Source organism: Anomaloglossus baeobatrachus, chromosome 6 (assembly GCF_048569485.1).
Source record: "Anomaloglossus baeobatrachus isolate aAnoBae1 chromosome 6, aAnoBae1.hap1, whole genome shotgun sequence".
Taxonomy (NCBI): domain Eukaryota; kingdom Metazoa; phylum Chordata; class Amphibia; order Anura; family Aromobatidae; genus Anomaloglossus; species Anomaloglossus baeobatrachus.
Window position 1 is genome coordinate 109,531,678 of NC_134358.1, and position 16,152 is coordinate 109,547,829.

Sequence of the window (16,152 nt, forward strand, 5' to 3'; positions counted from 1 at the left end):
CGAAAGGTCACTGGTTTGAATCGAGAAACAGCCATGAAGAACATTTCTCCAAAAAATAGAAACAACATCATCCTTGACAGTTGGAAGAACACCAAATGAAGTCCGTCCATCCATTCAAAAGCCAAGAGGTGGATGTACAGGCAAAATATCAGAGTCAACAAGTCAGATCACAAGATATATCACTTCTGACGCCACAAACACAGCAGTAGAGGTGGTTCGTATGCTTTGTATTAGTGAGAACAAAGATGTCCATGCAAACACTTTGCGATGCACATTACACAAGTCTGGAATGGTGGCCCAGAACAAGGTGAAGAATAGTGATGAGAGAGCTTGATACTTGATTGAGCATCAGGATGCCTGGGCACGTTCATTACTGGAATCCTAGCTCCATATATTTTGCAGCTGGTTTTCAGCCACTAAATATGTAGGGATTGCCTGCCAGTCATGATAATGGCAGTCATAGCTACTGGGATTACTGCAATTGGCTAGCCACATTGCATCCCACGGGTCTTATATAAGACCTGAGGGTGCGATGCTCAGCATACTGTAGTCCATCTCTTCCCGATTGCGCTGGAGTTGTATCGGGATAATATTTTCTGGTTTGATTTCAGAATTGTCAGCAGGCATCAAGCCCAGGGGTTATTAATGTAGATAAGTCTATCAGACACTAACCCAGTAAGTTTATCCTCTTCACGACCAATGATGGATCTATCCATCATGGATCATGTGAGGTTAAACCCCGCCCCCTGCTGTGGGCAGGTCGCGGCGATCTGCGCACATATCAGCTGTTTTCAACAGTTGACATGTGTGCCTGCATGTTACAAGTGGAATTGCATTCCACCCGCAACATTTAACTCCTTACATCTCGCTGCCAAAGTCTGGCAGCGAGATGTATATGTGTGCGGCCATTATTTTCACTTACCAACGCCCCCACCGGAAGTCACGTGTGTGATCATGTGACTTTCGGTGGTTGCCATGGTAGCACAGGGTCATGTGATGATGCCTGTAGCTATCATGAGTCACTTTCGGTTTGACTCGGCCCGGAGCCGAGTGAATCAGGAAGTGATCATATCTGCTGTTTACAGCTGTATAGCTGTGATCAGCAGATAGGGCAGAGCGATCGCATTGTTGATCCATATAGCCCCCTAGGGGTACTAATAAAATAAAAAAAAGTAAAAATAAAAGCTTTAAAAAATAAAAAAAAACAAATAAACTTAAAAGTTCAAATCACCCCCCTTTCACCCCATTAAAAATTAAAGGGTTAAAAAAATACACATATTTGGTATCGCTGCATTCAGAAATGCCCAATTTATCAAAACATAAATTCAATTAATCTGATTGGTAAATGGCGTAGCAGCAAAAAATTTCCAAACGCTAAAATTAAGTTTTTTGGTCGCCGCAAGTTATGCGCAAACTGCAATAATAGGTGATCAAAACGTAGCATCTGCGCAAAAATGGTACCATTAAAAATGTCAGCTCGAAACGCAAAAAATAAGCCATCACTGAACCATAGATCCTGAAAAATGAGAACGCTGCGGGTTTCGGAAAATGGCTCAAAATGTGCGCCACTTTTATTGGACAAGCTTGTGAATTTTTTTAACCCCTTAGATACAAGTAAACCTATACATATTTGGTGTCTACAAACTCGCACCAACCTCAGGCATAACAATGACACATCATATTTACCATCTAGTGAACACGGTGAATAAAACATCCCAAAACTATTGTGCAATTAACACTTTTTTTGCAGTTTTTCCACATTTGGAATATTTTGCTGTTTTCCAGTACACTATGTGGTAAAACTTATGGTTTCATTTAAAAGTAAAACTTGTCCCGCAAAAAACAAACCCTCATATGGCAAGATTGACAGAAAAATAAAACAGTTATGGCTCTCGGAAGAAGGGGAGCAAAAGTCAAAAACGCAAAAACGAAAAACGCTCTAGGGCTGAAGGGGTTAAAAAGTTAAAACAACACACACAAACACACACACACACACAGGAAAAAATTATTATTTTTATAAAGACTCCCCCCACACTATTCCTTGTTCTTTATGTGTACAATATATCAAAATAAGAAGATCTGCATGCAGCCTTTTTTTAAATTATTTAGATAAACAATTTTTACAAAACGGCATGCAGTCCCCAGTTTTTTATCCAGCCATGATAAAGCTGAAAGCTGAGAGCTGTATTCTCAGACTGGGGAGGCCCATGGTTATTGGGCCCCCAACCTAAAAATAGCAGCCTGCAGCCATCCAGGATTGTCACATCCTGGTGTGGTGGTAACTCGTTGAGGCTCAGTTATTATCTACCTAAAGCTCACAGGAGGCGGTCATGTTCTATGCCTGCGCGCTGTAATTTCAGAAGTAGTGGAGCTGGAATCATTGTGGGACCTCGTGTGGATTACGTCACAGTGGCACCTGGGTGTTTATGGGGTTAATAAAGTGGTGAAACAGGGGGATTTCTTTTTGTATTTTATTTCAAATAAACACAAACTGAAAAAATTCTTTATTTCTTTTCACTTACAGATTAGTAATGGGGGGGGTCTCATAGGCGCCTCCCATTATTAATCTAGTGCTTAGAGGCAGCTGTGAGCTGTTATTAACCCCCTATTACCCCGATTACTACCGCACAAGGGCACTCGGGATGAGCTAGGTAAAGTTCTGTGATTGTCGCTGAGACAATACTGGGTGGATGCAGGCTGCTATTTTTCGGCTGGGGGGCCCAAAAAACATAGATCTCCTCAGCTTGAGAATATCATCTCCCAGATATCAGCTTTATCATGGCTGGGTATCAAAATTGGGAGGACCACATGCCAGTTTTTTAAATTATTTATTTAAATATTTTTTTTGATACACAGCCAAGACAAGCACACGGCTGGAGGTGGCAGGCTGTGGCAGTATAGTTTATCATGGCGGAGTATCATAATATGGCGGGACCCTACCCCACTTTTTTAATTTATTTATTTTTACAACAATAGAGCATTCAGACACGCTGTCACACAGGGTGGGGGAGCATCCGACTGCAACCAATCAGAGATGTGGGGACTGCCTTTGGGTGGGAGAAGCAATATATATGCATGAGTGATAATGAGTGGCCTCGAAAGTCGCATTAGAGCCACGTGGGAAATTTGGTAAGTACAACGCGCTTGCTCCAATCCCTTTACCCCTTCTACCTTTGTTTGAAAGCAACGGATTATAGTTCCCATAGACTTATATGGGGCCCAGCATCTGACCTGAATCGGGGTTTTTTTTTTTAAACCCGGTTGGACATAATGATCCTGGGTATGTGTGTGTCCGTAAAGCACTAATGGTATACAGAAGTGTGAACAGCCTCTTCTTACCTCAGCATCCTTGGTCTTTCCCATATTAAAACAGACTATCCACTAGGAGTACATTTTCCTATACATGAAGACAGGGGGATAAACTTCCTACTGCACATGCTCACAGGCGCCTCTCCTATTAGCATACTATGACAAGTTTCTGTCAGTTCTATCAGCAAGATGTAGGCTATTTTAATATACTCTAGTGATTATCTCCCAAGACAATCAAATGTGCTTTGCTAATTAAATGTATTTAGGAATTTATTTATAATAATAATTTTCATGGATTGTCATGACATTCAGGGGTCAGTTGATGACCCCTATGTCTGTCATGACACTCTTGTCAATGCCAGCTGCGATATTATGATTTCTGCTATACTTGAGCAGGGCTGATGAACTGCTCTGTACAAAACAGGCAATAGGACAATTTCAGCTTCAAGTCCCTTAAGGAGACTTGAAAGTTTTCAAAACATGAAAAAAAAATCCTTAAAACAACGTAACTAAAAACGAAATTAAAATGCCAAAATCAAAATTACTTTTTTGGCTGCCACATGAATGCAATAAAATACAACAGGCGACCAAAAAATTGTATCAGTAAAATATTAGCTCAGGGAACAAAAAATAAGCCATCACTTAGCTCCAGATTCCAGAAAAATGAAAATGTTACCGTTCTCATAAAATGGTGCCGCAACGCCCCAAATCCTGATCGTGGGCATGAGCAGTTGTGGTCTCCTGCAGAGGAGGCTCGCGGCCCTGCAGATCAGGACCAGCCACCACCACGTCCAGGACGCAGCGGGTCTTGATCATGTGCACGTACTGTAATGGTGATAGCTTTTTCATAGATGGGGTTCCGACTGTTGGGGTCCCACATTGGTGGTAACTTGTTTTCACTGGACAACGCCTTTAAATTACATACATGTAGATGGATTTACCTTTCTGAAGTCACTCCGTTTTGGGATGATCCAAAATAGTGTCTCTTTTTATCAATTGGCATAACGTCCACATAACCTCCTTGATGATTACGCACTACACCAGCATGAAGGGCTGCCTTGCAAATACTTGATATCTTTGGAAGAAATCAGACATTTTAAAAATTGGATACAATAATTGCATATTATTACAACAGAGGGAGAAAATAAGTATTTTATGGCATTAGAGAACAAGACATCGCCATCCTTTTTACACGGTCATAATATACAGTACATTAGACATAAAAAGTTGGACACATCAATAGGCTTACGATTTTTGCATTTCCTTTGGTTTTTACTTTACATAACAATATAATTACCATATTGATAAAGCAAGCTTTATATTGAACACTTTATTTTTCCACACCAAAAATAGACAAGACACATACAGGAGAGAGAGACACAGCACTTTTTGGCTCTATAGCATGGTGTTTGTGCACTGTCGGAAACATACGCCAGGAAATGCCTTCAGTTTCCATAGGTCCACATTCATCAGTAATCTGCCAGTTTTTTGGCCAATACGTACCCATGTACTGTTTTTATAATGTGTTACTGTAAAAAATGTATAGCGTGTTGTATACATTTTTTTGCAATCTGTTCCTTTAGTGGAATAATACCTCAGCATCTATCCCGACTGGCCACTGTCAGGTGTATAACTTTTTTGCCTATACATCCAACAATGGCCACAAACGCTGTGTGTATGTGACGCCTTGGTGCCGCCAGGTGGTCACAGAAAGACATTCACCTGACATAACACCATCCCACATCAGGTACCATATGCCACAAAATTCTAGCCACCTCCCCTCCGGGTAAGAAGGACACACCAGTGGGCAGGACCAGGCGGATTGGGAGTGCCCACCTAGGGGACTTGAGGATCTGGGGGCGGGAACAAGTTAGTTTAAGTTTGAAGTTCAGAGTTAGAGGAGCAAAGAGTGAAGCTGAGCCTAGTGAAGGGTAGCTAGGGTACTGGCCATGGTCTACTGACTAGGTGGAAAGCAGTGGACCATGTCCACAGCCGACGGGAGTCTGGTCGCGGGAAATCCAAAGTGGACAAGGACAGGGTTGGAGCCCGCCGGTACCGACAGCAGAGATCCGGTACAAAAACCGTGCACAGGCGGGGTACCTGGACCCTAGTTAGAAGACGGTTGCAAGACGCTTCTAGGCCAAGGGAGCAAGGTTCCAGACGTTGCACCAGAAGTGTTAGCCCAGATAGAGCGAAACGGCAGCCCACCGTGGGGGATAGGGTATCCTCAAACACCCACTGAGATCCCAATAGTCAGTTTTCGCAGGCATGTCTCCCAACCAGAACATACTGGGAGTGGACGTCCCCGTTACATACGGAGTTGTCCAGAATTGAGGAAAATTACAGAGTGCCAGAGAAAGGGACATCGGTACACCAGCCGGGTGTGGGACCCGAGTACACCCGGACGCAGCAGCTGGCCACTGACACCTTGGTTTACCCAACAGACTCGTGTGCAATTATTCAACAGTGAGTACACCAACATTCCCTATCCGGCCCGGCGCGCCACCCCTGGCCTACATCACTCCCTGTGTCCTGGACACTGAGCCCCGGGGCATCCACCCCTATCCACGGAGGTGTTAAACAACCAGCTGCCACTCCATCACCCCCGGGTGCTTTCCAACAGCAGCGGTGGTACTCCATATCACCACACACTGTGGGTGGCATCACGAAGTATCCACAGCAATCCCCGTACATATACGCCCTCTTTTGTTCAAGTGTCCGTGCGTCCCCCGGGTCCGGAAACCCCTCAAGCCACTGTGGATCCGGACCCGAGCAGCCCGGCTGCTGCTGATGTGGGGGCAGCACACCTCGAAACCTGGCGTCACAAACAGGATTGTAACCCATCCACCTACCTGGTGGAAGTGTGTCTTGTTTTGGACTGTAAACGGTGATCCGTTTGAAAATTTTTCGACAGCTGCCATTTTGCCGCCATTTTTGGGCGCGAAAAAAAAAACCAAGCCGGCGTCTTCTTCCCCAGAAAAGGGCGCAAAGTTGAAGCCCCGTCCCCTGGAAATTCGAGCAGAAGTGAGTGACTCCCCAGACAAAAAGCGCAAAGGATAGTGGGTCCCACGAGACTGCTGTCGAAAATTCAAGGGGGGGGAGAAAAAGCGGCATGTGACACAAGAAGATAAAAGGCAGGGACACCAGGACTTTGCCAAATCCCGTTCCTGGACAAGCAAGTGGCAGGATGTCTCAGGGGTCCGACAACCAGCAAGTGGAGAGGCTCGTTCCCGGGACCGCCAACTGGATTGAAGTGCAGAAGGAGAGGATGTGTCTGAGGATCTAGGCCCAGGCGCATTTTCTCATGATGCGGTGGACCACCGAGATGAAGGGCTTGGCTGCTGCTGTCCGGGCACGCAAGTTAGAAATGGCCTCAGAGGAGCGGGTAAGCGCCCCTATGATTTCCAAGAACCGGCCGTACAGCCCGGCTGCTGCTGACATGGGGGCAGCACATGTACCCTGTCTTAGAACACAAAACAATTACAGAAACTATAAATAAAAATACAAGGGAACAAGAAGGGTATAATCACAGGTGGTGGAACATACGGAATGTATTCAATTTTGGTGATGAGCCATCATCATCACCATTGGAGCTCAAAAGAGTCAGTATGAGACAGTGGGGGTGAATTATTAAAACTAGTTTAAGAGGAAAGTGGAGATGCTACCCATAGCAACCAAACATTTAAATTGTTTAGAGGCAGTTTTGCAATTTCATTGGTTGTGAAAAGACAACTGGGCTACTTTTCTTTTGCACCAGTTCTAATACTGCTTGAGATCAACTCCTATATGGTGTCATATGAGAATACTGTTTTTCCCAAAGGAATACTTTTCAATCCAAGTGATTTCCACTAATTGTAGTCCCGTAACGATAGAGGTTGCAGAGGTTGACTAGAGGTTTGGGGGGGAGGGTAAAAGGTCCATTTGGCCCACATAAGAAGGTCAATACTATATACAGTGTTGACGCTTATTTTTTTTAGACTTCTGCAATTCGCACAGGCAGGCTAGAAATCAGTTTCTGGGCCAAATCCTGAGTGATGACCTACTCTTGCTTAATCAGTTTTTGGAGTTTATCACCATTTCTGTGGAATTTTTTTGGCCACCAACTTTTTGAGGATTGACCACTGGCTTTGGACCCAAGATTTTAACGATGACAAAAGTTTATTTTTCACACGAGAGAAAAAAAATAGGACAAATCCGCTGTATGGCCAATACACAGCCATATGTACACACGGTGTGGCAGCACACTGCGATTAATGAATACATGAAATATTGCTTTTATGATCTTTGATCAAAAAGTGCTAACTAACTAAGTACCTTACATTTTTTAATGTTTATAGCAATATTTCATGCATACATCAACCGCAGTGGGCTGCAGCACTGTGTTTATATATGAATTTGCCAATACAGTTATCACTTTGGCAATTTAACATGGTGTCCATCATGCTGGAAAAAACATTGTTTATCGTCAAATTGCTCATGGAGGATGTTTAGGTCGCATTTGTTATTCATGGTAGTGTTCTCAGCAAAAATTGTGAGTGACTCCACTTGGTTGAAAAGCAACCCCACATATGAAGGGTCCCAGGATGCTTTACTGTTGGCATGACACGGAACATATGGTGCTCACTTTTTCATCTCTGGACAATCATTCCTCCAGATGTCCCAAAGAACTGAAATGGGTTTCAATAGAGAAAAAAAAAATTAACTTTACTCCAGTGCTCTGCTGTCCATTCCTTTACTTTCTTCAGACTGTCAGTCCATCCTTGATGTTTTTCTTGGAGATAAATAGTATCTTTGCTACCTTTCTTGCCACTAGACCAGTTATCAAAGACTCTACCTCACTGTGCATGCAGAAATACTGAAACCTGCCTGCTGCCATTCCTGAGCAAGCTCTGCAGTGATGTTGAACTGATCCTATAGTTGAATGCTCTTTAGAAGGGTGTTCTGGCATTTGCTGGATTATCTTGAGTGTACTGAAGCCTTCTTTACAGTAATTGTACCTCTATTTCAAGTTCCTTGCTGATGCAATAAATGATATATTTCAGGACAATCTTAAGGTCCAGTCACACTAAGCAACTTACCAGCGATCCCAACAACGATAGGGATCGCTGGTAAGTTGCTAGGAGGTTGCTGGTGAGATGTCACACTGCGACGCTCCAGCGATCCCACCAGCAACCTGACCTGGCAGGGATCGCTGGAGCGTGGCTACACGAGTTGCTGGTGAGCTCACCAGCAACCAGTGACCAGCCCCCAGCGCCGCATGGAAGATGCTGCGCTTGGAAACTAAGGTAAATATCGGGTAACCAACCCGATATTTACCTTGGTTACCAGCGCACGGAGCTACACGTGCAGAGAGCAGGGAGCAGCGCACACTGAGCGCTGGCTCCTTGCTCTCCTAGTTACAGCACACATCGGGTTAATTACCCGATGTGTGCTGCAGCTAAATGTGCACAGAGCAGGGAGCAGCGCACAATGCTTAGCACTGGCTCCCTGCTCTCCTAGCTACAGCACACATCGGGTTAATTAACCCGATGTGTCCTGCAGCTACATGTGCACAGAGCAGGAGCCGGCACTGACAGTGAGAGCGGAGGAGGCTGGTAACAAAGGTAAATATCGGGTAACCAGGGACAGGGCTTCTTGGTTACCCGATGTTTACTGTGGTTACCAGCCTCCGCAGAAGGCGGCTCCTGCTGCCTGCACATTTAGTTGTTGCTGTCTCGCTGTCACACACAGCGATCTGTGCTTCACAGCGGGACAGCAACAACTAAAAAATGGCCCAGGACATTCAGCAACAACCAACGACCTCACAGCAGGGGCCAGGTTGTTGCTGGATGTCACACACAGCAACATCGCTAGCAACGTCACAAAAGTTGTTCGTTAGCAGCGATGTTGCTAGCGATGTTGCTTAGTGTGACGGGGCCTTTAGAAGAATGAATTTCCTGCCTGTAATGTCTTTTTGATGCAGAACAATGATTACTGCATGTGTTTCCTTGAAGGTAACAATGATAACAAAAGAAGGCAATGATTTAAATGATTTTAAGCACCATCCCTCATTTAACGCAATCAGTCTGCTCTTACAATTCAATCAGCAGGACAGAGTGATATCAGCTGCCTTGTCCTTCATAACACTTTCTTCTGAGCTAATGGGAAGTTCATTGAAATGATGTAAGCAGGTCTTGCGATACAAGAATTCAGTGGAAATTGGGATTTTATGATTTCATTATTTGCCATTAAAATTAACTTCTTTGCAATTTATCTGAACACTCTTCATATCAATTTGGACTTAATGCAAATTACCACTACAAAAACTGAAATAGCAAACGTTGTGAAAAACAAACTTTGGGTGAGACTCAAAACTTTTGCCACAACTGTAGAAGTATATTTCATGTTGGAAAACAGAAGTGGGGCAGAAGGAAGGATGAAACACAAACATGACTATAGGATCAGACTTCACATAATTCTGCTTTCGAGTCTACAACTATAGAATACATAGGCTTGCATAGTAGCTGCAGCTTGAAAATAGGATTTTTTTTAGATTTACTACAACAATACTGTATATATTATTTGAAAACGCATACATAATCTTAAAGTGATTTAAAAATAGAATGGGAAAAACTTTAAATAGTATTGGTGATTAGAGTGTATCTTATCATCACTGGTCTATGTAGGAGACGTCTACTGCTGTGTGTGACACAAAGTCCTATTTGTATAAAACACACACAGATAGCATGTGAACTCAGGAGGGCTGAGTGTTTGGTTTACTTTGTCTCAATATAATGCGCATTTTTGTCCATAAGTGGCTTGGTATATTTCTGAATACGTGTTAGTGCAAAAGTTTTACACATCCGGTGCCGCATGTCTTAGCTCACGTATCAGTTGCATGTCAGAGGTCAGCCGGTCACAGACTGTCTCGTTAAGGGAAAACTTTCTGTTGGGTATTCACATGCAGTGGCCTGAAATCCTTAGTGCAATAACAGATTCAGGTTGAGGGGTGTATCAAATATCATGAGAGTGCACTTTTGCTTGGACAGCCGGTTATTAGAGCAGAACAGGTGTTTTAGGCAGTAATCTCTTATAAAGCTGTTAAAGATATTCTAAGACCACTGCACTTATCTGTCAAAACAAGAATTTAGACTGCGAGCCAGGAAGGCACCTCACTCACCATCAACTCTTCAAAATCTCAATATTTTAATTTATCCAATTATGGTTTTCATACCAGACTGTGAAAAGAGTGTGATGGATAAAAGGGGGCTAAGTATGCAGTTTACCTCACCTACATCCTTTGATACTTCCTTCATTACGTAAACCTATGTAATTCTTACGGAAATATGGTTATAGCCCAGAGGTATGAAAACAATTTTGGTATATGCCCTCAGATCTTACTACAAGGCAAAGCCACTGTGTGTAATTTATGTGCGGTTAGCAAAATTAAGTCAAGTGTTTTGCCAGATTTCAAATTCATAGGAGTTCCCAAAGAGTAAAAGTTGTCGCCTTTGCTTTTCACTTCTGTCTTCTGACCAGAATGAATTTGCTTGCTTTTTCCCATTGAGCATTGCATTTAATAATCCATATTTTAGATAGATCTCCTTAAGGCTTATTCAGATCTCTGTACACCTCAGAATTATAAGCCTTGAACACTTAAATGGAACCTGTCAGGTCCAATATGCACCCAGAACCATGAGCAGTTCTGGGTGCATATTAGTAATCCCCGCCTAACTGTCACTGTATACCCTAGCATAGATAAAGAGATCTTTAGAAAACGTATTTCTAAAGATCTTTTATTGTATGCTAATGAGCCCTGGGACTAGTTCCCTTGGTGTTAGTTCCCCTTGCTGGTCGGCTCCATTAGCATGTTACTACACCCCTGTGGTCACATGAGTAATGACTGTGTGACATAACCAGGACCTCAGGTGCTGAAGAAGTTTTAGGGAACGGAATTGGATGTGTAGTTGGAGGGCCATTCCATAATTTCTGTAGGATTCAGTTTTGGATGGTTATGACATGACTGACTGTACAAAAACAATGCAAAAGTCTAAGTACCTTATAAATGGCCATATGTCTGCTTTTGGCTCTATGGATTGTAAAAGGCTTTTTTCTACTTTCAGAATTAAAATTGATGTCAGTGCATCCTGATTAAGTTTTCAGACAGACAGAAACTCTCCTGTCTATTTAGTATGTTCCTTACAAATAAGGAGAACCTGTCAATAGGATCAACCCTCCTAAGCCATCTATATGGACATGGTAGGTCATAGGAAGCTGAATAAAATGATACTTTGACATCTGGGATCCAATGTCTTATTCAATAGAAATCCTCCTTTTTGAGACATCTAATGACTGACAGTCCAATCTCCTGAGCTACATGTCTCACACTGGTAATGCCCACTTTCATGTAAAATAGGCTTTGGAGGCAGATTCTCAGAAAAATCTGTGTCCGGCCAATAGATCTCAACAGCTCATTTACAAATTAAGAGAAACATTGATTTTTTTTTCTGGAATAACACATCAGATCGCAGATATCAATTATTTTGTTCAGCTTCCTATGACAGTCATGCCCATATAGATAGCTTAGGAGGATTGCATTTCCTGACATTTACCTTTAATTCTATTAAATGTGTGAAGCATTTGTACACACATTTAAGCAATGAATTAGCAAGAAAACTAAACAGAAGAACAATTGGAAGCAGTCTTCTCAGTGACAAATTCTGTACTTAAAGGTACCTTCAAAACCTGAAGATTTGTACTTCTCCCATTTCTAAACAATTGGTAGTAAAGAGGTCTACATATACAGTATCAATTTGGCTTCAGAGCCTTGTCAAAAAAATATAAAGTACTATAATGTGACGTATACTACTGCCTTACTACTTATAAAAGGATTAGAAATGAGAATACTTACATCAGAATAAATACGAGTTCCAAAAACTCGAGCGTAATAAGGACTTGCTTGGGCACAATTACGTGGACAGTAAACTCTAAAAAGAAAAAAAAGGAAAATTATTTTATCAACTGTACATCATATATGACAATTATACTTTTCTTTTTTTTAGGCCTCTTTCACACGTACGTGCCGGTACATGTTTGACAGTTTTCTCAAGTACCGGAGACACGTACACACGTTGACATATGTTTTCCTATGGTTTCGGGCACACGTAAGTATTTTTGCATGGAACGTGTATCCGTTTCGTACTTACGTGTGACCGTGTGCTCCACACGCCAACATGTCCGTTTTATCTCCGGCATCACGGGTGTCACACGGAACACAAACGTGTCACACGTAACACACATGAACCACATGGATGTGTTCCGTGTGACACGCGCCCGGGAAAAGACATGTGTCTGTGAGAAAAAGAAACAAACCTTTACTCACCTTCTCCTGCCCTCCTGTCTCTGCCGCTGCTGTCACTTGCTGCCAACCGCCGTTCATTATGCTCATTGAATATTCACTTCACTGCGGCCGGAAGCAGCAGCAGCGGGGAGTCGGCAGGACTGGAGACCGAACATCAGCACCACGGACAGCGACGCCAGGGACAGGTGAGCAAAAAGTTTCCGTTCTCCGTGTGTTATCACGGATAACACAAGGAGAATAAACGTAGGCCATAAACACAGCCCACGGAGGGGAAAACGCACCTTTGACACGTCCGTGAAAAACGTGCGTGGTGTTTAACGGACGTGTGAAAGAGGCCTTAGGCTGTAGGCCATTGACTAAATCAAAATGCATAAATCCAAGATAAAGAAAATCTACTGCAGTCCTGGCTGTATTTCAAAATGACTGGTACTGAATCTGTAACAGGAATTAACCACCCTTTGCAGAGAGGTCAGGACTACTAGTATGACCTTAAAGGGAACCTGTCACCAGTTTTTCAGCCTATAAGCTGCGGCCACCACCAGTGGGCTCACTCTTAAATACAGCATTCTAACATGCTGTATATAAACACCCAGTCCGCTGTGTAGAATGTAAAAAACAATTTATAATACTTACCTAACAGTCGCGCTGCAATGGATTTGAGACAGATGGGCGTCTCCATTGTCCGGGGCCGGCGCCGCCTTTTTCGGCCATCTTTGTTGTCATCCACACTCGCCAGCATTGAGGGCCTGCGAATGTGCACTTTGATCTGCCCTAAGCAGGGCATATTAAAGTATTGAAGTGCGCCTGCGCGGAACCGGCAAGTGCGTATGACGTAGGATGTGTCATGCACACAGGCTTCAGAAGGAGGACGAAAATGGCCGAAAGAGGAGGTGCTGGCACCGGTCAATAAACTCAAATGAACCGCAGTGCGACCGTTAGGTGAGTATTATAATATGATTTTTACGTTCTACACAGCCACCTGGGCTCTTATATATAGCATGTTAGAATGCTGTATATAACAGCCCCCTTGTGGTGGCCAGAGGGTATAGGCCGAAAAACTGGTGACAGGTTCCCATTAATTTATGAAAGTATGAGCAGCACACTTTAATTTCTAAAAAAAAAGTATAGGACAAAATGAAAAGATAGAGACTTATGTCAATACGTGGTCACTAGTGGTGAGTTGTGAGTCACTAACGGTGGCTCATTTGGTGTCCTGGCGCATCTACATGGGGGTTTGGTATCACTAGAGGAAGAGGAGGAAAAATAAAAGAAAGGTGGGATCCTCTCCCTCACTATCAGTGTTGGAGACAAGAACAGCATATGCCTTCTTGACTGTATACCGTCTTTTGGATGAGCAGGACATTTTATTTTTCATGTGTGGTGTATGTGTATAAAATAACCAAATTTTATTCAGGTGTGTGTGTGTCTGTGTGTGTGTGTGTGTTTAGTGTAAACGTTTTCATTTATTAGAATAGAAGTGAAAAACAAAGAATAGAATAAGAGAACGTAAAAAGAAAAGATACAAATCTATAAAAGAAAATATAAAAATTTGGTAAAATAAAAAAAAAAATCCTAAATGGTCTATAAAAAAAAATAAAAGTACTGAGCGCCTGCAACTGACACTAACCCTGACTATATAAATAAAAAAAAATACTTTAGTAAATGATTATTACTACAGTATATTTTTGCCGTCCCTAATATAGATCTATCAACTAACCTAAATTATTTTGTGACACTAACTTTTGCTTTATTCAGTACTAGGATTGAACAGCCAGTGACAGCGATTGTAGTTACAACGGGGAAGCGAAACCCCCCGTAGCGATGAGTTCCGGTGCCATTCTGTAGGAAACAGCTGGCACCTTCATGCGATTACTGTGTCTTTAGTCATGGTGGTGCATGAAAACCAGGATGTACCAAGTACATTCCTAAGTTGGGAACTCCTTCACAACCAGCACGTACGGACCACATCCAAGGTCATGAAGAAGTTAACCTTCAGGTATGGAGTTACTCTGTCGGTTAATAGTGTACTGCTGCCATGCAGCTGCCACACACAGCCCCGCTGCACGTAGAAAATGATTATTTATTCCTCCAGATAGGGATTTCAGTCAGAGGCTCAGCTGGCGTGATTTCATTCAGAAGTCTGCATAATGAGCAGCAGTTGTAACCATGCCCCCGGGTCTGACCTGATTTAGTACAGAGACAGGAGTCAGACAGTGCTGGGAGGTCAGTTACAGCTGCTGCTCATTATGCAGAGTGGTGACTGAAATCAGTCTGGCTGCACCTCTATGACTGAAAGCCTGCAGCAGCTGCACGACGTCAGAATGCTAATAGCCTGCAGATTAACCCCCTTATTTGCATGTTAATAGCATTTTTTATACATTACATGTTCCCTAAATTCCAGTCTCATACACAAAATAAAAAAAAAGCTTACTTCCCGGATTGGTGCCAGTTTTTTGATCGATATCACTACTGCAGTCATAGTGGAATAAAGGCGGCTGTAGTCAATCAGCATACTTATTTTCTTATTAAAAAAATAACAAACCCAAATATAAAATTTTTGTATTGTGTCTAAAAACATTCCTTGACAAAACTTTAGATTTTTATTTGAATCACAAGTATTTAATGAATCCGTTCAGGGTAACTACGTCTTTCTAATCACTCGTCTAAATTTACCAATCATTTCCTTTGAAGCTTATTTTTTTCTCCCTTTCTTGCTTAAATCACAGTTGACATTCATACTTTTGTCCTGCATTATAAGAAAAAAAAGTACTAAAACGTAGTGTAAAAAAAATGGAAGTGAATGCAGAAAATTACAAAGTAGAATATAAATGTCTGTGGATTTCCATTCTGTAAAAGGTAAAACTTATAACTGTATGTTTAAACTCGCCTTCAAAAAGCAACGTGCCAATTTACTACAAGGAGGTTTGAGGCATGAACCACTGATGTAATACATAGTTCCTATGTTCTGAAGCAGCACATGCCAGCAAAGAGCTGAAAGCATATCAGATTGCTTAATATGAAAGGCCATTGAATGGAGAACAGGAAGAGAGAAGACATAAAATAACCTGCGCGTAGGAGGAGATTTCTGCAGACATATAATTATAACAAATAACAGTTTCAGATTCCATCCAGTACAGAATTCGGATCTGCTCCACTATGCCACAAAGGCATTTATGAACTATTCACACATTTTGCAGCAGATTCAAGAGCAAATTGCTTCTAGTTTGACAGTTTTTGCCTTTGATAATGTTGTCACATCTGTCATCACTTGTGTGCTAATTATCTATCAAACTAGTGACTGTAAAATTGGCACAAACTATAAATCACAGAGAAGATTATAGACACAGATTAGCAGACACAGCTTGCCCTTAAGATGCCCTTAAATATTTAAAGCTTGTACCCATTGACAATCCAATGTGTTCAGGAATCCCCTAACTACCCTTTATGGCAGATGTTGGGGGAATGACAACGGACAACTGATTAGTAGTGATGAGTGGATAACA

The 16,152-nt window shown here is 42.4% G+C and overlaps 1 protein-coding gene across 1 annotated transcript in view; it reads right to left on the reverse strand.

Annotated features, from left to right (window-relative positions):
• Nucleotides 1-16,152, reverse strand: part of CRISPLD1 (cysteine rich secretory protein LCCL domain containing 1) — a 123,272-nt gene that overhangs the window by 13,715 nt on the left and 93,405 nt on the right. Inside the window, exons 13-14 of the mRNA XM_075316300.1 lie at nt 12,200-12,275; nt 4,251-4,384 (exon numbers count right to left, since the gene is read on the reverse strand). Coding sequence (XP_075172415.1) covers nt 4,251-4,384; nt 12,200-12,275 — 210 coding nt within the window. The remainder of the gene's footprint in view (nt 1-4,250; nt 4,385-12,199; nt 12,276-16,152) is intronic.